The sequence below is a fragment of the Cetorhinus maximus genome, chromosome 8, assembly GCF_964194155.1.
Source record: "Cetorhinus maximus chromosome 8, sCetMax3.hap1.1, whole genome shotgun sequence".
Classification (NCBI taxonomy): domain Eukaryota; kingdom Metazoa; phylum Chordata; class Chondrichthyes; order Lamniformes; family Cetorhinidae; genus Cetorhinus; species Cetorhinus maximus.
The window spans coordinates 141900106-141921371 of NC_135886.1; the positions used below are offsets into that span (position 1 = coordinate 141900106).

Consider the following 21266-nt stretch of genomic DNA (forward strand, 5'->3'; position numbering starts at 1 on the left):
AAACAGTGGATACAGCAGGTACTGGAGGTAAATGTTGACTCTTAAAATACATTTTCCCATTGACTGTGCCTGGCTTAGGGGAGTATTAATTCCATTTGAGGTAGAAAGTTCCCACCCACTCAATATTTGTAATTTACAATGGATTATTATGACATAAACAGAATTTGGTAACAGAGATTATTTTTTATATCCATACAGCAATACATTTTGTAACCCCTAAAAAAAAACGAATCAAGCAGAAGCCAACACGTAAGTCAACCCCAGGTAGACATGTAGCTCAACATTGTTGGGTTCGCTAATTGGACATCAGTTACAGATCTGCTGCGACTGAGCATGTTTCAGGTAGAACAGAGTGAGAAAGCAGATATGAGTAATGAACCCAAGTGAAGAGGGGAATGGGTGAGCGTGCAGGGAATGGGAGGGCAGGAGAGAAGAGAGAGACAAAGAGGGAGTGGGAAAATGAAGATCAATAGGGAACCAAAACTTGGAGAAAGAAGTGGGAGGTATGACTAGAAGAATTTAGTTCTTTCATGGGATGTAGGTTTTGCTGGCAAGGCCAGCATTTGTTGACCATCCTTATTTGCCCCTGAGAAGGTGGTGGTGAGCCGCCTTCTTGAATTGCTGCAGTCCATGTGGTGTAGGTACACCCAGAGTGCTGTTAGGGAGGAGGGAGTTCCAGGATTTTGACCCAGTGACAGTGAAGGAACAGCAATATAGTTCCAAATCAGGATGTAGCTTCGAGGGGAACTCACAGGTAGTGGTGTTCCCATGCATCTGTTGCCTTTGCCATTCTAGGTGGTAGAGGTTGTGGGTTTGGAAGGTGCTGTCACAGAAGACTTGGCCAGTTGCTGCAGGACCTTTTGTATATGATACACACTGCTACCACTGTGCACCGGTGGTGGAGAGAGTGAATATTTAAGATAGTGGATGGCTGATCAAGTGGGTTGCTTTGTCGTGTATGTTGTCGAGTTTCCTGACTGTTGTTGGAATTGCAGTCATCCAGGTAAGTGGAGAATATTCCATTACACTTCTGACTTGGTGGACAGGCTTTGGGGAGTTGGAAGTGAGTTACTCTCTGAAGGATTCCTAGCCTCTGTCCTGCTCTTGTAGCCACAGTCCAGTTCATATGGCCAGTCCAGTTCAGTTTCTGGTCAGTAGTAACCTCCAGAATGTTAATGGTGGGTCATTCAGTGGTGGTAACGTTGTTGAACGTGAAGGGGAGATGGTTTGATCCTGTTGTTGCAAATGGACATGGGCTGCTTCTGTATCTGAGGAGTTGCAAATGGTGCTGAACACTGCAATCGTCAATGAACGTCCCCACTTCTGATCATACTTTCAAGGGAAGATCGTTTGTGAAGCAGCTGAAGATGGTTGGGCCTAGGATGCTAACCTGAGGAACTCCTACAATGGTACCCTGGGGTTAAAATGATGGGCCTCTGACAACCAAAACCACCTTCCTTTGTGCTAGTTATGATGCCAACCAGTGGACAGTTTTCCTCCTGTTCCTGTTTGAAACCAGTTTTGCTGGGGCTCTTTGATGCCTCACTTGGTCAAATGCTGCCTTGTTATTAAGGGCAGTCACTCTCACCTCACCTCTTGAACTCAGCTCTTTTGTCCATGTTTGGCTCTAGCAAAACTCAAACTGGGCAGATTATTGCTGTATAAATGCTGCTTGACAGCACTGTCAATGACACTGGTCTGCCCCTATGAATTATTTTTTACTCTGATTGCTCCGCGTCTTTTCACATAACTCATGTAAACCTAATGATGCTATTTTCACTATCCTCTAAATGTTTTCCTTGATCCACATGACTCACCTTATTCTGCCGAACCAAATCCAACAATGCCTCCTTAGAAGGTTCAGACACTTGGTATCCATGGAGAGGTTGTAAACTGGATTCGAAATTGGCTGTGTGGGAGAAGACAGAGAGTGGTAGTGGATGATTGCTTCTCAGCCTGGAGGTCTGTGACTAGTGGTGTGCCTCAGGGATCTGTACTGGGACCATTGTTGTTTGTTGTCTATATCAATGATTTGGATGATAATGTGGTGAATTGGATCAGCAGGTTTGCTGATGACACTAAGATTGGAGGCGTTGTGGACAGCGAGGAAGGCTTTCAAAGCCTGCAGGGAGATCTGGACCAACTGGAAAAGTGGGCCAGAAAATGGCAGATGGAATTTAATGCGGAAAAGTGTGAGGTGTTACATTTTGGAAGGTCAAACCAAGGTAGGACATACACAGTAAATGGTAGGGCACTGAGGAGTGCGGAGGAACAAAGGGATCTGGGAGTTCAAATACATAATTCCCTGAAAGTGGCGTCACAGGTAGACAAGGTTGTAAAGAAAGCTTTTGGCATACTGGCCTTCATAAATCAAAGTATTGAGTATAGGCGTTGGAATGTTATGGTGAGGTTGTATAAGACATTGGTGAGGCCAACTTTGGAGTATTGTGTGCAGATCTGGTCGCCTAACTACAGGAAGGATATCAGTAAGATTGAGAGAGTGCAGAGAAGATTTACTAGGATGTTGCCGGGTCTTAAGGAGTTGAGTTATAGTGAAAGATTAAACAGGTTAGGACTTTATTCCTTGGAGCGTAGAAGAATGAGGGTAGATTTGATAGAAGTTTACAAAATTGTGAGGGGTATAGACAGAGTAAATGCGAGTAGGCTCTTTCCACTTAGATTAGGAGAAATAAACACGAGAGGACATGGCTTTAGGGTGAAAGGGGAAAGGTTTAGGGGGAACATTGGGGGGAACTTCTTCACTCAGAGAGTGGTGAGAGTGTGGAACAATCTACCATCTGACGTGGTAAATGTGGGCTCACTCTTAAGTTTTAAGAATAAATTAGATAGATACATGGATGGGAGAGGTCTGGAGGGTTATGGACTAGGTGCAGGTCAATGGGACTAGCGGAATAATATTTCGGCACAGACTAGAAGGGCCGAATGGCCTGTTTTCTGTGCTGTAGTGTTCTATGGTTCCTCATTGGGCCAGAAATGTACTTATAAATATAAGTTGTTGTTGTTGATCTGGAAAATGCTCCTGAACACAATTCAGCAAGAGGAATGAGTTTTGAGAACTTAGAGGAATTTTGATGCAATTTGTGATGGAAAGTTGCAACTGTCATATTTATAATAGATAATTACAACAGTAGATTATTTTATTAATCAAGGTATTTTTGTAATGTCCATGCAGAACCTCATGCAACACAGTCGGCAGTGGAGAAGCCAACAAATATAACAAAAGGTAAACATTCAGCTGAACATCATTGGGTTTGCTAATTAAGCACACATTGCAGATCCGCTGTGACTGAGCATGATTCAGGATAGCAGATTGAGAAGAGAAAGGGAGTAATTGGTCCAAGAGAAGTGGGGAAGAGTAATGAGGCTGGGAATGGGAAAGCAGGAGAAGGAAGATGGACAAGGAGAGGGAATTTGAGAAAGGAGTATTTAAGTTGTGACTAGGGGAGCAAGGTTAAGTGGGCTGTGGTGGGAATTCCTGCTCAACAGGAGGAAGTGGTAATCGGAATATGTACCCTGCTCCATTGCACTGAGTTTCTGCCAGTTCTTTTATTCCTTGGGGTCAAATACCTTCATAGCAAGGGAAGGGAGAAGGAGTGCGTGGGTTGCCTGTCAGTCTTGATTTTGTGCTTAGGGTGGTGTGTGTTAGGGAGATATGATGGAATTTTATTGATGAGCTTCATTGTGCTGGCGTGAGATGGAATTTCTGTCTGTGCAGGAATTACAACTTTCAGAATATCAGAAATGGTATTTTGGGAAGTTGATGTCTAAGGTTCTGTTGCACAAAGTTAAAATGTTGGCATGAAAGAATGGATTGATAAAACACATTATTATATCAAATTTACACTGGAGCTTAATGCCAAGTGTCATTGCCACAGCAAAATACCATTACACCTGAGACCCGTTGTTTACAATTCCTGGGCCCTGCAGGAACTTCAGGACACTCCCATGTCTCGGGGATCACGTGTGCAGGAAGTGTGTCCAGCTGTTTCAGCTCAGCATTTCCCAGTTTGAGGGGAAGCTGGTGTCACTACGCTGCATCACTATGGGAGGATGAGAGTTTCCTGCATCATATGCTCCAGGAGTAGGTCACTCCACAGCAGAGAGAGTTCAGGGTGGTAGGTGGGTGGCCATCTGGAAGAGTAGGAAGTACAGGAGTCTTCAGGGTGTGTGCCTCTCTCGAACCGGTATCCAGCTTTGGAGACTGCTGGGACTGACAACATCTGAAGGAGTGCAGTCCAGCCCAAAGCACCAACAAAGATCAGAAATGTAGTCATTATAGGAGATTATATAGTCAGGGATACAGATAGACGTTTCTGTAATTGTCTTCATGAATGCTGCATGGTGCATTTTGCCCTGGTGCCCAGATAAAGGATCTCTCGGAGAGGGTGTAAAATATTCTGCAGGGGGCATGGAGTGATCCAGAACTTGTGGTACACGTCAGTGCCAATGACAGAGAGGTGGCAGATATTGAGATGCCACAATCAGGTTTTCAGGAGCTAGGGAGGAATTTAAAAAGTAGGACCTTGAAGGTGGTAATTTCTGGATTACTCCCAGTGTCACGCACTAGTGACAGTAAATACAGGTAGATAAGGAGGATCAATGTGTGGCTTGAGGCATGGTGCAGGTTAGAGCTAGGTTTTAGAAAAAAATAATTTGGGGAAAACAATCAACAGATACTTGGAGAGGTTTGAGTTACTTAAGGAGAGTCAGCATGGATTTGTAAAAGCAAGATTATGTTTCACTAATTTAATTGAATTTTTTGAAGTAACAGAGAAGTTTGATGAAGGGAAAGTAATGGATGTTGTCTGTTTGGATTTTAAGAAAGCCTTTGGCCACATAAAAGGCTGGTTAACAAAATTGAGGCCTGTGAAATAGGAGGGTCAGTGTCAACTTGGATAAGCTTAAGGACAGAAAATAGTGAGTCATGATAAATGGTTGTTTTTCAGACTGGTAGATGGTCGTGTTCCCCATGGGTCAGTGCTAGGACCATTACTTTTTTGTTATTTATAAATGACTTGGATATTAGAATACAGAGTAAAAGTTCAAAATTTGCTAAATATTCCAAATTTGGAAGTGTGGCTGATGGTGAGGATAATTCTAGTCGACTGCAACAGAAAATAGGTAGACTCGCATAATGGGCAGATAAGTGGCAGATGGAATTTAACCCTGAAAAGTGTGAGGTGATACACTTTGGAAGGAGTAATTTGAGGAAGTATTCAATGAGCGGCATGGCCCTAGGAAGTTCTGAGGAACAAAGGGACCTTGGCGTCTGTGTCCATAGATCTCTGAAGGCGGTGGGGCATGTTAGTGGGGTGGTGAAAAAAGCATATGGGACACTTGCCTTTATCAATTGAGGCATAGATTACAAAAGTAGGGAGGTCATGTTGGAGTTGGAAAGAACCTTGGTGAAGCCACAGCTGGAGTACTGTGTGCAGTTCTGGTCGCCACATTATAGGAAGGATGTGATTGCACTGGAGTGGATGCAGAGGAGATTCACCAGGATGTTGCCTGGGATGAAACATTTAAGTTATGAAGAGAGGTTGGATAGACTTGGGTTGTTTTCGTTGGAGCAGAGAAGACTGAGGGGTGACCTGATCGAGATTTACAAGATTATGAGGGGCATGGACAGGGTGGATAGGGTGCAGCTGTTCCCCTTAGTTGAAGAGTCAGTCACAAGAGGGCATAAGTTCAAGGTGAGGGGCAGGAAGTTTAGGGGGGATGTGAGGAAAAACTTTTATACCCAGAGGGTGGTGATGGTCTGGAATGCACTGCCTGGGAGGGTGATGGAGGCGGGTTGCCTCACATCCTTTAAAAAGTACCTGGATGAGCACTTGGCACGTCATAACATTCAAGGCTATGGGCCAAGTGCTGGTAAATGGGATTAGGTAGGTAGGTAGGTCAGGTGTTTCTCACCTATTGGTGCAGACTCGATGGGCCAAAGGGCCTCTTCTGCACTGTGATTCTGTGAACCAGTAGATTAATTAATTAATTCATTGCCACAGAAGGCTGTGGAGGCCAGGTCATTGAGTGTATTTAAGACCGAGATAGATAGGTTCTTGATTGGTAAGGGGATCAAAGGTTACGGGGAGAAGGCGGGAGAATGGGGTTGAGAAACTTATCAGCCATGATTGAATGGCGGAGCAGACTCGGGCTGAATGACCTAATTTCTGCTCCTATGTCTTATGGTCTTATTGTCTTATAGAAAGCTCTGGTTAGACCACAGCTGGAGTATTGCATCCATTTCTGGCCATCACATTTGAGGACAATTTGAGCTTTCTTGAGAGGGTGCAGAGATTTACCAGAATGGTCCTGGTAAATGAGGGATTTTAACTAAAAGGTTAGGTTGGAGAAGCTGGGATTAGTCACTTTTTAGCCAAGGAGGTTGAGGTGGGATTTGATAGAGGTGCACAAAATGATGACGGGCTTAGGTAAGGTAGACAAAGAAAATCTGTTCCCATTAACTGATGTTACAAGCACTAGGACCGGAGCAGGGAGGTTAGCTCACATGGCTTGATGGCTAGTGTGTGGTTCAGAATAACGCCAAAAGCATGAGTTTGATTCCCATTCTAGCTGGGGTGGACTTGGGATCTGTCTTCTCACCCTGTCCCTGAGAGTGGAAAGCAACATCAAGCCACCACTGATAAAAACTGCCAAGAAAACAGCTCAGGATGAAGCATCAGCAGACAATGAGCCAAGACCCTGCCTACAGGCAGAGCACACACGAATGAATAAACGAACAAGAACTAGGTGACCCAGATTTAATGTTTGGAGCAAGAGTGGCATGTGAGGAAGAACTTTTTTATGCAGCAAGTGGTCAAGGCCATGAATTGGTTGCCTAAGAGGATGGTAGAAGCAGAGACGATTAATGATTTCAAAAGAAAATAGGATGGGCATTTGAGCAAAATAAAGTTACGGGGCTACAGGGTTGGATTGCTCTACAGAGAGCTGGCATGAAATCGAGGGGCCAAATGGCCACCTTCTTTGCTCTAATGACTCTGTGACTCATATCAGACATTTAACTCTGTAATTACCAAGAACCGTGCCACACAGATACAATAGGTATTGCAGGTAATGTTGACCATTTTAAAATGAATTTTCTCATTGGCAGAATCTGACTTTGGGGAGTATCAATTCAGTTTGAGATGGAAAATTCCCACCTCCTCAACATTTGTAATTTATAATGGATTGTTCTAACAGCAGATGACTTTGTTAACTGAGGCATTTTTGTTATGTCCATGCAGCAACACACTTTGTAACCCCTAAAAAAAAACGAATTAAAGAGAAGCCAACACGTGAATCAAAACCAGGTAAACACATAGCTTAACATCATTGAGTTTGCTAATTAAGCATGCATTTCTGCAACTGAGCACAATTCAGGTGAAGGAGAGTGAGAATGGGAGTAATAGACCCATGTGAAGACGGGATAGGGAATGGGAAGGGCAGAGGAGAGGAAGAGAGAGAAAAGGAAGATCAATTGGGAGCTGGAACTGGGGAAAGTGGAGTTGGTGTGACTAAGGGTGTGGGGGGAGCAGTGTAGATGGACGAGGCAGAGCATAGAAGGTTGGTGAAAGAGAATGAGCAGAAGGAATGACGTGACAGTCTTTCTTAGGTGGGGCTTAGTCATGTACCCAAGTCAAAGTCAATAACATAAATCAAGAAAGGCATGATCCTAATTCTGACCTCTGGGAAAACCGACTTTGTACGGTCCTCAAGTCTTAGAAACAGCTGTCTACCACTGCTCATTGTTTCTTGTCACTGAGCCAACTTCATATCCCTGCTGCCACTGTCCCTTTTATTCCATGAGTCTTAATATTGCTGACAAGCCTGTTATGTGGTACTTATTCAAAATGCTTTTTGAAAGTCTATATACACCACATCAACTGCATTATTCTCATCAACCATCTTTGTTGTCTCAGAAAAAAACTCAACCAAGTTAGTCAAACATAATTTGTCTTCAACAAATCCATTCTGTAGTTGTTTTCCTTTCCTAACATCCTGTTTTGAACAAGGGTGTAACATTTGCAATTTTCCAGTTCTCTGGCACCACGCCTATATCTAAGGAAGAATGGAAGATTATGGCCAGGGCTCCTGCGATTTCCATCCTTACTTCCCTCAGCATCCTTGGATGAATCTCTTCTAATCCTGGTGAATTATCAACTTTAAGAACAGCCAACCTTCCTGATACTTCCACTTTATCAATTTTAAGCCATCCAGTCTCTCAACTATCTCCTTTTCCACTATAACTTTGGCAGCATCTTCTTCCTTGGTGAACTCAGATGAAAGTACTCTTTTAGTACCTCACCTTGCTCTCTGCCTCTGTGTGTAATTCCCTCTTGTGATCCCTAATTGTCCTACATCTCCTTTTACTACTCTTGTATTATTCATATGCCGATAGAAGACTTTCAGATTCCCTTTTATGTTAGCCGCCACTCGCTTCTCATGCTCTCTCTTTGCTCCTTTTTTTTCTTCCCTCTAATTATCAGCCTGATACTTGTCATATGCTTCATCTTACTCTCTATCTCTTTCATCATCCAGGGAGCTCTGGCATTGTTTCTCCCATATTTCCCCCTCATAGGAATGTACCTCAACTGGATCTGAATGGTCTCCTCTTGAAAGGCAGACACTTATTGTGTTACAGTTTTGTCCATGAATCCTTGTTTACAATTTACCTGGGCTAGATCTGTTCTCACCCCACTGAAATTGGAATTATTTTTATTCCAGATTGCTCCTGTCCTTTGTCATAGTTAATCTAAATGTTTTGATACTATGATCACTGTCTCCTAAAAATTCCCCTCCTTGACACTTGATCCGCTTGATCTACCTTATTTCCCAGAAACAGATCCAACAGTGCCTCGTTTCACTTTGGTCCAGAAGTACATTAAGAACCTTGGGAGGTTTCATTACATTAATAGCGCTATATAAATATAAGTTGTTGTTGTTGAATTAGAAAATTCTCCTGAGCACAATTTAGAAAGAAGTGTTGACTGAGAATTTAGAGGTGTTTTAATGGAATTTGAGATGGAAAGTTGCAACTCTTACAGCATTTGTAAAACATAATAGAGTAAATGTTTTGTTAAATGAGGCATTTTTGTGATATTCATGCAGAAACCTCTGAAAAACAAACGACTGAGAAGACAACAAAAGGTAAACATTCAGCTCAACATCATTGGGTTTGCTAATTGAACGCAAGTTGCAGATCTGCTGTGACTGACCACAGTTCAGGGTAAGCAGAATGAAAAGACAAAGTGGGTAACTGGACCCAAGAGAAGAGGGGGATAGGTAAAGGGACAGGGAATGGGAGGGCAAGAGAGAATAAGGGAGAGAGGGAAAAGGAATTTGGGAAGTGATATGGAAGTTGTGACCAGGGGACAGGGAAGGGTAAATGGAAATGGGCTGTACTGGGGCAGGAAAACATGCCGGAAACTCTGGGGTGGTGGAGGAGCAGGGGGGTTGTGCCTTGAGTTAGCTTTCCCTCTATTAAACTAGGATTTTCTTTTCATTGAGGAATTGTTTCTGATATTTCCAGGGCCAAGCTTCCTCTTTAATGGGAAAAAGGTGGTGATTAGAACAGGTGCCTATGTCCATAGCCCCAGACTTCTGCTCAGTGTTTTATTCTTAGAGGCAAATATCCTATTAGCAGGGGGTGGGACAAGTGAGGATGGGTGATGGCCTATCATTCCTGTGTTGGTACTCAAGAATGAGAGTGGTTAGGGATAATTATATTGAGGATGAGATTTACTGGGCTGGAGTGAGATGGAATCTCCGTCTATCCCAGCTACTGCTTTTAGGACATCAGGAGTGGTATTTTGGAAGTTGGTGTGTTGGGAAATTAAAATCACATTGTTTTCCTCCAATATTGGAGTAATCGTAAAGAATGAATTGGAAAAAGCACTCACGTAAATATAGACCAAAGCCTAATGCCAAGTCTCACTCCCACAGTTACGTAAAGTTATGTCAAACACTATCCCTGTAAATGCAAAGAATGGTGGCACCAGTAGATACAACAGATACTGCAGGCAGATGTTGACACTTCCAATATGAATTTTCCCATTAGCAGAGCCTGACATAAAGAGAGGTTTAAATTAAATTTGAGATGGAAAGTTGCAACCCACACAACATTTGTACTCGATAATGGGTTATTATAACAGCAGGTGACTTTGTTAATTGAGAAATTTTTGTTGTCCATGCAGCAATGCGCATTATAACTCGAAAAAAAATACCAATTGAGGAGAAGCCAACACGTGAATCAAAACCAGGTAAACATCTAGCTCAATATCATTGAGTTTGCTACTTAAACCTAAGTTACAGATCTGCTGCAACTGTGCAGCAGTGAAGCAAAGCAAGAAGGCAAGTGGGAGTAATAGGCCCAAGTGAAGAGGGGAATGAGTGAGGGGGAGAGAATGGGAGGGCAGGTGAGAAGGGAGAAAAAGAGGGAGAGAGAAAGGAAGATCAATAGGGAGCTGAAACTTTGGGAAAGGGAGGTAGGTGTGACCAAGACTGGAATGGCATTGTAAATGGATGGGAAATCGTATGGAAGGTTGGTGAATGGGGAACAGGCAGAGGGAAACAGGTGACAAACTTTCCTATGGGGTCATATTGAGTTACCTTTCCAATGTTAAACCTGGGTTTTCTTTTCATTAGTAATAAGTTATCATATTCCCAGGGCCCGAATTCCTGCTTAATATGTGAGTTGATAATGAGGAATATGCACCCCACTCCACAGTCCCATGTTTCTGCTCTGTGATGATTGTTTGTTTTATTCCTGGGGGTCAATTATCTGATAAGCTGATAAAGAGGGAATTACGGGGCCTTCTCAGTCCAGTCTTTATTTTTCCACACAATTGTTATGGCACAGAAGGAGGGTCTGCATCATGTTTGTACCAGCTCTCTAAATGAGCAACTTATCCAGTTCCAATTTGCTGCCTTCTACCCATAACCCTAAAGATTCTCCCTTTTTGAATAACAGTCTAATTCCCTTTTGAATGCTTCAATTGAACCTGCCTTCACCACAGTCTCAGGTAGTGCATTCCAACCCTAGTCACTTACTGTGTGAAAAATATTTTCCTCGTATCACCAATGGGACTAGACAGAGTAGATGCAGGAAGGATGTTCCCGGTGGTGGGGGAGTCCAGAACCAGGGGTCACAGTCTGAGGACATGGGGTAGACTATTTAGGACTGAGATGAGGAGAAATCTCTTCACCCAGAGAGTGGTGAGCCTGTGGAATTCGCTACCACAGAAAGCAGTTGAGGCCAAAACATTGTATGTTTTCAAGAAGGAGTTAGATATCGCTCGTGGGGCAAAAGGGATCAAAGGATATGGGGAGAAAGCAGCAGCAAGCTATTGAGTTGGATGATCAGCCATGATCATAATGAATGGCCTACTCCTGCTCCTATTTTCTATGTTTCTATATTTCTTTGCTTCTCTTACTCATTACTTCAAGTCTGTGCCCTCTCGTTTTTCATTCTTTCATGAGTGGGAACAGTTTCCTCCTATCTACTCAGTACAGACCCCTCATGCTTTTGAATGTCTCCATCAAATCTCCCCTCAACCATCTCTAAGAAAAACAATCCTATCTTCTCCAATCTATCTTCATAACTGAGGTTTCTCTTCCTTGGAACCATTGTCATGAATCTTTTCTGCACTCTCTCTAATGCCTTCACTTCCTTCCTAAAGTGCAGCATCCAGAACTAGCTGCAATCCTCTAGCTGAGGCTGAACTAGTGACATATAAACATTCAATATAACATCCTTGCACATGTACTCTGTGCCTCTATTAATAAAGCCCAGGATAATGTATGCTTTATCAACTGCTCTCTCGACCTGTCCTGCCACCTTCAGTGATTTACGTACATATACACCCAGGTACCTCTGCTCCTCCTTTACAGTTGGACCCTTTATTTTATATTGTCTCTACATGTACTTCCTATCAAAATGAATCATCTCACACTTCTCTGCATTGATCTTCATCTGCCACCTGTCTTCCTATTCCACCAACTATGTCCCTCTGAACTTCTACACTATCCTCCTCACAGCTAACAATGCTTCCAAGTTTTGTTTCATCCACAAACTTTGAAATTGTGCCCTGTACATCAAGGTTTAGGTCATTAATATATATCAGGAAAAGTAAGGTTCCCAACACTGACCCCTGTGGAACCCCACTACAAACCACAGCTGCTCCTTTAAACATATGGAAATAATATGCCAAAGGGCTCTTCATTTACCAGGCATTCAGAGAATGGAATCTGACAGGAAAATGAGAACTGTAAATCGCATGGAGCGGAAGAGGAACTTGGTGCTTTGATAGAAATAATGCAGGGACAGGTATTTCTTGCCTCTGCCCCATGCGTTGCTCCCGGTGTGGTGACTGTGCAATGCATTGCTCCTGTCATTTGTCATAGTTATTCTAAATGTTTTGATACTATGATCACTGTCTCCTAAATATTCCCCTCCTTGACACTTGATCCACTTGATCTACCTTATTCCCCAGAAACAGATCCAACAGTGCCTCCTTTCACTTTGGTCCAGAAATACACTAAGAACCTTGGGAGGTTTCATTACATTAATGGCGCTATATAACTATAAGTTGTTGTTGTTAAATTAGAAAATTCTCCTGAGCACAATTTAGAAAGAAATGTTGACTGAGAATTTAGAGGTGTTTTAATGGAATTTGAGATGGAAAGTTGCAACTCTTACATCATTTGTAATATCTAATAGAGTAAATGTTTTGTTAAATGAGGCATTTTTGTGATATTCATGCAGAAACCTCTGAAACACAAACGACTGAGAAGACAGCAAAAGGTAAACATTCAGCTCAACATCATTGGGTTTGCTAATTGAACGCAAGTTGCAGATCTGCTGTGACTGACCACAGTTCAGGGTAAGCAGAATGAAAAGACAAAGTGGGTAACTGGACCCAAGTGAAGAGGGGGATAGGTAAAGGGGCAGGGAATGGGAGGGCAAGAGAGAATAGGGGAGAGAGGGAAAAGGAAGTTGGGAAGTGATATGGAAGTTGTGACCAGGGACAGGGAAGGGTAAATGGAAATGGGCTGTGCTGGGACAGGAAAACATGCCGGAAACTCTGGGGTGGTGGAGGAGCAGGGGGGTTGTGCCTTGAGTTAGCTTTCCCTCTATTAAACTAGGATTTTCTTTTCATTGAGGAACTGTTTCTGATATTTCCAGCGCCAGGCTTCCTCTTTAATGGGAAAAATGTGGTGATTAGAATAGGTGCCCACATCCATAGCCCCAGACTCCTGCTCAGTGTTTTATTCTTAGAGGCAAATATCCTATTAGCAGGGGGTGGGACAAGTGAGGATGGGTGATGGCCTATCATTCCTGTGTTGGTACTCAAGAATGAGAGTGGTTAGGGATAATTATATTGAGGATGAGATTTACTGGGCTGGAGTGAGATGGAATCTCCGTCTATCTCAGCTACTGCTTTTAGGACATCAGGAGTGGTATTTTGGAAGTGTGTGTGTTGGGAAATTAAAATCACATTGTTTTCCTCTAATATTGGAGTAATCGTAAAGAATGAATTGGAAAAAGCACTCACATAAATATAGACCAAAGCCTAATGCCAAGTCTCACTCCCACAGTTACGTAAAGTTATGTCAAACACTATCCCTGTAAATGCAAAGAATGGTGGCACCAGTAGATACAACAGATACTGCAGGCAGATGTTGACACTTCCAATATGAATTTTCCCATTAGCAGAGCCTGACATAAAGAGAGGTTTAAATTAAATTTGAGATGGAAAGTTGCAACCCACACAACATTTGTACTCGATAATGGGTTATTATAACAGCAGGTGACTTTGTTAATTGAGATATTTTTGTTGTGTCCATGCAGCAATGCGCATTATAACTCGAAAAAAAATACCAATTGAGGAGAAGCCAACACGTGAATCAAAACCAGGTAAACATCTAGCTCAATATCATTGAGTTTGCTACTTAAACCTAAGTTACAGATCTGCTGCAACTGTGCAGCAGTGAAGCAAAGCAAGAAGGCAAGTGGGAGTAATAGGCCCAAGTGAAGAGGGGAATGAGTGAGGGGTAGAGAATGGGAGGGCAGGTGAGAAGGGAGAAAAAGAGGGAGAGAGAAAGGAAGATCAATAGGGAGCTGAAACTTTGGGAAAGGGAGGTAGGTGTGACCAAGACTGGAATGGCATTGTAAATGGATGGGAAATCGTATGGAAGGTTGGTGAATGGGGAACAGGCAGAGGGAAACAGGTGACAAACTTTCCTATGGGGTCATATTGAGTTACCTTTCCAATGTTAAACCTGGGTTTTCTTTTCATTAGTAGTAAGTTATCATATTCCCAGGGCCCGAATTCCTGCTTAATATGTGAGTTGATAATGAGGAATATGCACCCCACTCCACAGTCCCATGTTTCTGCTCTGTGATGATTGTTTGTTTTATTCCTGGGGGTCAATTATCTGATAAGCTGATAAAGAGGGAATTACGGGGCCTTCTCAGTCCAGTCTTTATTTTTCCACACAATTGTTATGGCACAGAAGGAGGGTCTGCATCATGTCTGCACCAGCTCTCTAAATGAGCAACTTATCCAGTTCCAATTTGCTGCCTTCTACCCATAACCCTAAAGATTCTCCCTTTTTGAATAACAGTCTAATTCTCTTTTGAATGCTTCAATTGAACCTGCCTTCACCACAGTCTCAGGTAGTGCATTCCAACCCTAGCCACTTACTGTGTGAAAAAAAATTTCCTCATGTCACCAATGGGACTAGACAGGGTAGATGCAGGAAGGATGTTCCCGGTGGTGGGGGAGTCCAGAACCAGGGGTCACAGTCTGAGGATACGGGGTAGACCATTTAGGACTGAGATGAGGAGAAATTTCTTCACCCAGAGAGTGGTGAGCCTGTGGAATTCGCTACCACAGAAAGCAGTTGAGGTCAAAACATTGTATGTTTTCAAGAAGGAGTTAAATATCGCTCTTGGGACAAAAGGGATCAAAGGATATGGGGAGAAAGCAGGAGCAGGCTATTGAGTTGGATGATCAGCCATGATCATAATGAATGGCCTACTCCTGCTCCTATTTTCTATGTTTCTATATTTCTATGCTTCTGTTACTCATTACTTCAAGTCTGTGCACTCTCGTTCTTCATTCTTTCATGAGTGGGAACAGTTTCCTCCTATCTACTCAGTACAGACCCCTCATACTATTGAATGTCTCCATCAAATCTCCCCTCAAGCATCTCTAAGAAAAACAATCCTATCTTCTCCAATCTATCTTCATAACTGAGGTTTCTCTTCCTTGGAACCATTCTCTTGAATCTTTTCTGCACTCTCTCTAATGCCTTCACTTCCTTCCTAAAGTGCAGCATCCAGAACTAGCTGCAATCCTCTAGCTGAGGCTGAACTAGTGACATATAAACATTCAATATAACATCCTTGCACATGTACTCTGTGCCTCTATTAATAAAGCCCAGGATAATGTATGCTTTATCAACTGCTCTCTCGACCTGTCCTGCCACCTTCAGTGATTTACGTACATATACACCCAGGTACCTCTGCTCCTCCTTTACAGTTGGACCCTTTATTTTACATTGTCTCTACATGTACTTCCTATCAAAATGAATCATCTCACACTTCTCTGCATTGATCTTCATCTGCCACCTGTCTTCCTATTCCACCAACTATGTCCCTCTGAACTTCTACACTATCCTCCTCACAGCTAACAATGCTTCCAAGTTTTGTTTCATCCACAAACTTTGAAATTGTGCCCTGTACATCAAGGTTTAGGTCATTAATATATATCAGGAAAAGTAAGGTTCCCAACACTGACCCCTGTGGAACCCCACTACAAACCACAGCTGCTCCTTTAAACATATGGAAATAATATGCCAAAGGGCTCTTCATTTACCAGGCATTCAGAGAATGGAATCTGACAGGAAAATGAGAACTGTAAATCGCATGGAGCGGAAGAGGAACTTGGTGCTTTGATAAGAAATAATGCAAGGAGAAGTATTTCTTACCTCTGCCCCATGTGTTGCTCCCAGTGTAGTGACTGTGCAATGCATTGCTCCTGTCCTTTGACATAGTTAATCTAAATGTTTTGATACTATGATCACTGTCTCCTAAATATTCCCCTCCTTGACACTTGATCCACTTGATCTACCTTATTCTCCAGAAACAGATCCAACAGTGTCTCCTTTCACTTTGGGAGGTTTCATTACATTAATGGCGCTATATAACTATAAGTTGTTGTTGTTAAATTAGAAAATTCTCCTGAGCACAATTTAGAAAGAAGTGTTGACTGAGAATTTAGAGGTGTTTTAATGGAATTTGAGATGGAAAGTTGCAACTCTTACAGCATTTGTAAAACATATAGAGTAAATGTTTTGTTAAATGAGGCATTTTTGTGATATTCATGCAGAAACCTCTGAAACACAAACGACTGAGAAGACAGCAAAAGGTAAACATTCAGCTCAACATCATTGGGTTTGCTAATTGAACGCAAGTTGCAGATCTGCTGTGACTGACCACAGTTCAGGGTAAGCAGAATGAGAAGACAAAGTGGGTAACTGGACCCAAGAGAAGAGGGGGATAGGTAAAGGGGCAGGGAATGGGAGGGCAAGAGAGAATAGGGGAGAGAGGGAAAAGGAAGTTGGGAAGTGATATGGAAGTTGTGACCAGGGGACAGGGAAGGGTAAATGGAAATGGGCTGTGCTGGGGCAGGAAAACATGCCAGAAACTCTGGGGTAGTGGAGGAGCAGGGGGGTTGTGCCTTGAGTTAGCTTTCCCTCTATTAAACTAGGATTTTCTTTTCATTGAGGAATTGTTTCTGATATTTCCAGGGCCAGGCTTCCTCTTTAATGGGAAAAAGGTGGTGATTAGAATAGGTGCCTATGTCCATAGCCCCAGACTTCTGCTCAGTGTTTTATTCTTAGAGGCAAATATCCTATTAGCAGGGGGTGGGACAAGTGAGGATGGGTGATGGCCTATCATTCCTGTGTTGGTACTTAAGAATGAGAGTGGTTAGGGATAATTATATTGAGGATGAGATTTACTGGGCTGGAGTGAGATGGAATCTCCGTCTATCCCAGCTACTGCTTTTAGGACATCAGGAGTGGTATTTTGGAAGTGTGTGTGTTGGGAAATTAAAATCACATTGTTTTCCTCCAATATTGGAGTAATCGTAAAGAATGAATTGGAAAAAGCACTCACACAAATATAGACCAAAGCCTAATGCCAAGTCTCACTCCCACAGTTATGTAAAGTTATATGTCAAACACTATCCCTGTAAATGCAAAGAATGGTGGCACCAGTAGATACAACAGATACTGCAGGCAGATGTTGACACTTCCAATATGAATTTTCCCATTAGCAGAGCCTGACATAAAGAGAGGTTTAAATTAAATTTGAGGTGGAAAGTTGCAACCCACACAACATTTGTACTCGATAATGGGTTATTATAACAGCAGGTGACTTTGTTAATTGAGATATTTTTGTTATGTCCATGCAGCAATGCGCATTATAACTCGAAAAAAACCACCAGTTGAGGAGAAGCCAACACGTAAATCGAAACCAGGTAAACATCTAGCTCAATATCATTGAGTTTGCTACTTAAACCTAAGTTACAGATCTGCTGCAACTGTGCAGCAGTGAAGCAAAGCAAGAAGGCAAGTGGGAGTAATAGGCCCAAGTGAAGAGGGGAATGAGTGAGGGGTAGAGAATGGGAGGGCAGGTGAGAAGAGAGAAAAAGAGGGAGAGAAAGGAAGATCAGTAGGGAGCTGAAACTTTGGGAAAGGGAGGTAGGTGTGACCAAGACTGGAATGGCATTGTAAACGGATGGGAAATCGTATGGAAGGTTGGTGAATGGGGAACAGGCAGAGGGAAACAGGTGACAAACTTTCCTACGGGGTCGAATAGACTTACCGTTCCAATGTTAAACCTGGGTTTTCTTTTCATTAGTAGAAAGTTATCATATTCCCAGGGCCCGAATTCCTGCTACGCCCCCATTTATAAAGCTCACGTTCTCATGTGCCTTATTAAACATTTTCTCAACATGCCCTGACATATTCAACAATTTGTGCACATACCACCGCTACCCCCCCGCACCCAGGTACCTCTGCTCCAGCCTCCTATTCGAACTGTATCCTTCATTTTATATTGTCTCTCATCGTTCTTCCAACTAAAATGAATCACTTCACACTTCTCTGCATCAAATTACATCTACCATTTATCTACATTCCACCAACCTGTCTATGTCCTCTCGGAGTCCATCACTATCCTCCTTGTAGTTCACAATGCTTACAAATTTTGAAATTTTTCTCTGCATACCCAAGCACTGCCATTAATAAAGATCAAGAAAGGCAGTGGTTCTAATATAGACCCCCAGGGAACCCGACTATGTACTGTCCTTGAGTCTGAGAAACAAACATTCTGTTTCATGTCACTCAGTGAACTTCATATCCATCACATTTCGGCGTCTCTTTAGCTCTGAAGAGTCATACGGATTCGAAACATTAACTCTGTTTCTCCCTCCACAGATGCTGCCAGACCTTGAGTTTTTCCAACATTTTCTGTTTTTATTTCAGATTTCAAGTATCCACTGTATTTTGCTTTTATTTAACAAATCCATGTTAGCCTTCCTTAATGAATCTACATTTGTCCAAGTTGTTTATTATTCATTCACGGGATGTGGGCTTCGCTGACTGGGCCAGCATTTATTACCCATCCCTAGTTGTCCTTGATAAGGTGGTAGTGAGCTGCCTTCTTGAACCACTGCAGTCCATGTGGTGTAGGTACACCCACAGTGCTGTTAGAAAGGGAGTTCCAGGATTTTGACCCAGCGACAGTGAAGGAACAGTGATATATTTCCAAGTCAGGATGGTGAGTGACTTGGAAGGGAACTTCCAGGAGGTGGTGTTCCCATCTGTCTTCTGCCGTTGTCCTTCTAGATGGTAGTGGTCGTGGGTTTGGAAGGCGCTGTCGAAGGAGCCTTGGTGAATTCCTGCAGTGCATCTTGTAGGTGGTACACACTGCTGCTAGTGTGCATCGGTGGTGGAGGGAATGAATATTTGTGAATGTGGTGCCAATCAAGCGGGCTGCTTTGTCCTGGATGGTGTCAAGTTTCTTGAGTGTTGTGGGAGCTGTATGCATCCAGGCAAGTGGGGAGTATTCCACCACACTCTTGACTTGTGCCTTGTAGATGGTGGATAGGCTTTGGGGAGTCAGGAGGTGAGTTACTCATCACACAATTCCTAGCCCCTGACCTGCTGTTGTAGCCATAGTATTTATTTGTGCATTTCAGTTTCTGGTCAATGGTAAATCCCCAGGATGTTGATAGTGGGGGATTCAGTGATGGTAATGCCATTGAACATCAAAGGGCGATGATTAAATTCTCTCTTGTTGTAGATGGTCATTGCCTGACACTTGTGTGGCGCGAATGTTACTTGCCGCTTGTCAGCCCAAGCCTGGGTATTGTCCAGGTCTTGCTGCATTTGGACATGAACTGCTTCAGTATCTGAGGAGTCACGAGTGGTGCTGAACATTGTGCAATCATCATCGAACATCCCCACTTCTGACCATATGATGGAAGGAAGGTCATTGATGAAGCAGCTGAAGATGGTTGGTGACCTCCAACAACCACAACCATCTTCGTTTGTGCTAGGAATGACTCCAACCAGTGGAGAGCTTTCCCCCTGATTCCCATCGACTCCAGTTTTGCCAGGCTCCTTGATGCTCCTTGACAGACAGGACTCTGTCAAATACGCCTTAATGTCAAGGGTAGTCCCTCTCACCTCACCTCAGGAGTTCAGATCTTTCATCCATGTTTGAACCAAGGCTGTAATGAGGTCAGGAGCTGAGTGACCCTGGCGGAACCCAAACTGGGCGTGAGTGAGCAGGTTATTGCTAAGCAAGTGTCACTTGATAGCACTGTTGATGACCCATTCCATGACCTTACTGATGATGGAGACTAGACTGATGGGGCGGTAATTGGCCGGGTTGGATTTGTCCTGCAATTTTTGTACAGGACATACCTGGGCAATTTTCCACATAGCTGGGTAGACGCCAGTGTTATTATAGCTGTACTGGAACAGTTTGGCTGGGGGCGAGGCAAGTTTTTAAATTTTATTTGTTCATGGGATGTGGGCCTCTTTGGCTAGTTATTGCCTATCCCTAATTGCTCTTGTTGCCCTTGTTCATAGGGCATTTAAAAGTCAACCACATTGTTGTGGGTCTGGAGTCACATGTAGGGTGAGGACAGCAGATTTCCTTCTCTAAAGGGCACTAGGGAACCAGATGGGTTTTTATAACAATCGGCAATGGTCTTCATCAGACTTTTAATTCCAGATTTTAAAAAAAAAATTCAAATTTCACCATCTGCCGTGGTGGGATTTGAACCCCTAGGGCCTCTGGGATACTAGTCCAGTGACAATACCACTGCGCCATCACCTTCCCCTGGAGTACAAGTCTTCAGTACTGATGTGGGAATATTGTCAGGGCCCATATCCTTTGTAGCATCCAGTGCCTTTAGCCATTTCTTGATATCACATGGAGTGAATTGAATTGGCTGAAGACTGGCATCTGCGATGCTGGGGACCTCTGGAGGAGGCCGAGATGGATCATCCACTTGGCACTTCTGGCTGAAGATTGTCGCAAATGCTTCAGCCTTATCTTTTACACTAATGTGCTGGGCTCCTCCATCATTGAGGATGGGGATATTTGTGGAACTTCCTGCTCCAGTGAGTTGTTTAATTGTCCACCACATTGACGACTGAATGTAGCAGAGCTTAGATCTGATCCATTGGTTGTGAGATTGCTTAGCCCTGTCTGTCACTTGTTGTTTATGCTGTTTGGCACACAAGTAGTCCTGTGTTGTAGCTTCATCAGGTTGACACCTCATTTTTAGGTATGCCTGGTGCTGCTCCTGGCATGCCCTCCTGCACTCTTCATTGAACGAGGGTTGATCCCCTGGCTTGTTGCTAATGGTAGAGTGGGGGATATACCATTCCATGAGGTTACAGATTGTGTTCGAGTACAGTTCTGCTACTGCTGATGGCCCACAGTGCCTCATGGATGCCCAGCCTTGAGTTGCTAGATCTGTTTGAAATCTGTCCCATTTAGCACATTGGTAGTGCCACACAACATGATGGAGGTTATCCTCAATATGAAGGTGGGACTTCATCTCCCAAAGGACTGTGCGGTGGTCACTCCTACTGATACCTTCATGGACAGATGCATCTGCAGCAGACAGATTGGTGAGGATGTTTTTCCTTCTTGT

The 21266-nt window shown here is 43.2% G+C and overlaps 1 protein-coding gene across 1 annotated transcript in view; it reads left to right on the plus strand.

Annotated features, from left to right (window-relative positions):
• LOC144683222 (uncharacterized) overlaps nt 1-21266 on the plus strand; it is a 75576-nt gene that overhangs the window by 51628 nt on the left and 2682 nt on the right. The window contains exons 11-18 of the mRNA XM_078546178.1: nt 3194-3244; nt 7263-7328; nt 9127-9165; nt 10212-10277; nt 12782-12820; nt 13868-13933; nt 16413-16451; nt 17502-17567. Coding sequence (XP_078402304.1) covers nt 3194-3244; nt 7263-7328; nt 9127-9165; nt 10212-10277; nt 12782-12820; nt 13868-13933; nt 16413-16451; nt 17502-17567 — 432 coding nt within the window. The remainder of the gene's footprint in view (nt 1-3193; nt 3245-7262; nt 7329-9126; nt 9166-10211; nt 10278-12781; nt 12821-13867; nt 13934-16412; nt 16452-17501; nt 17568-21266) is intronic.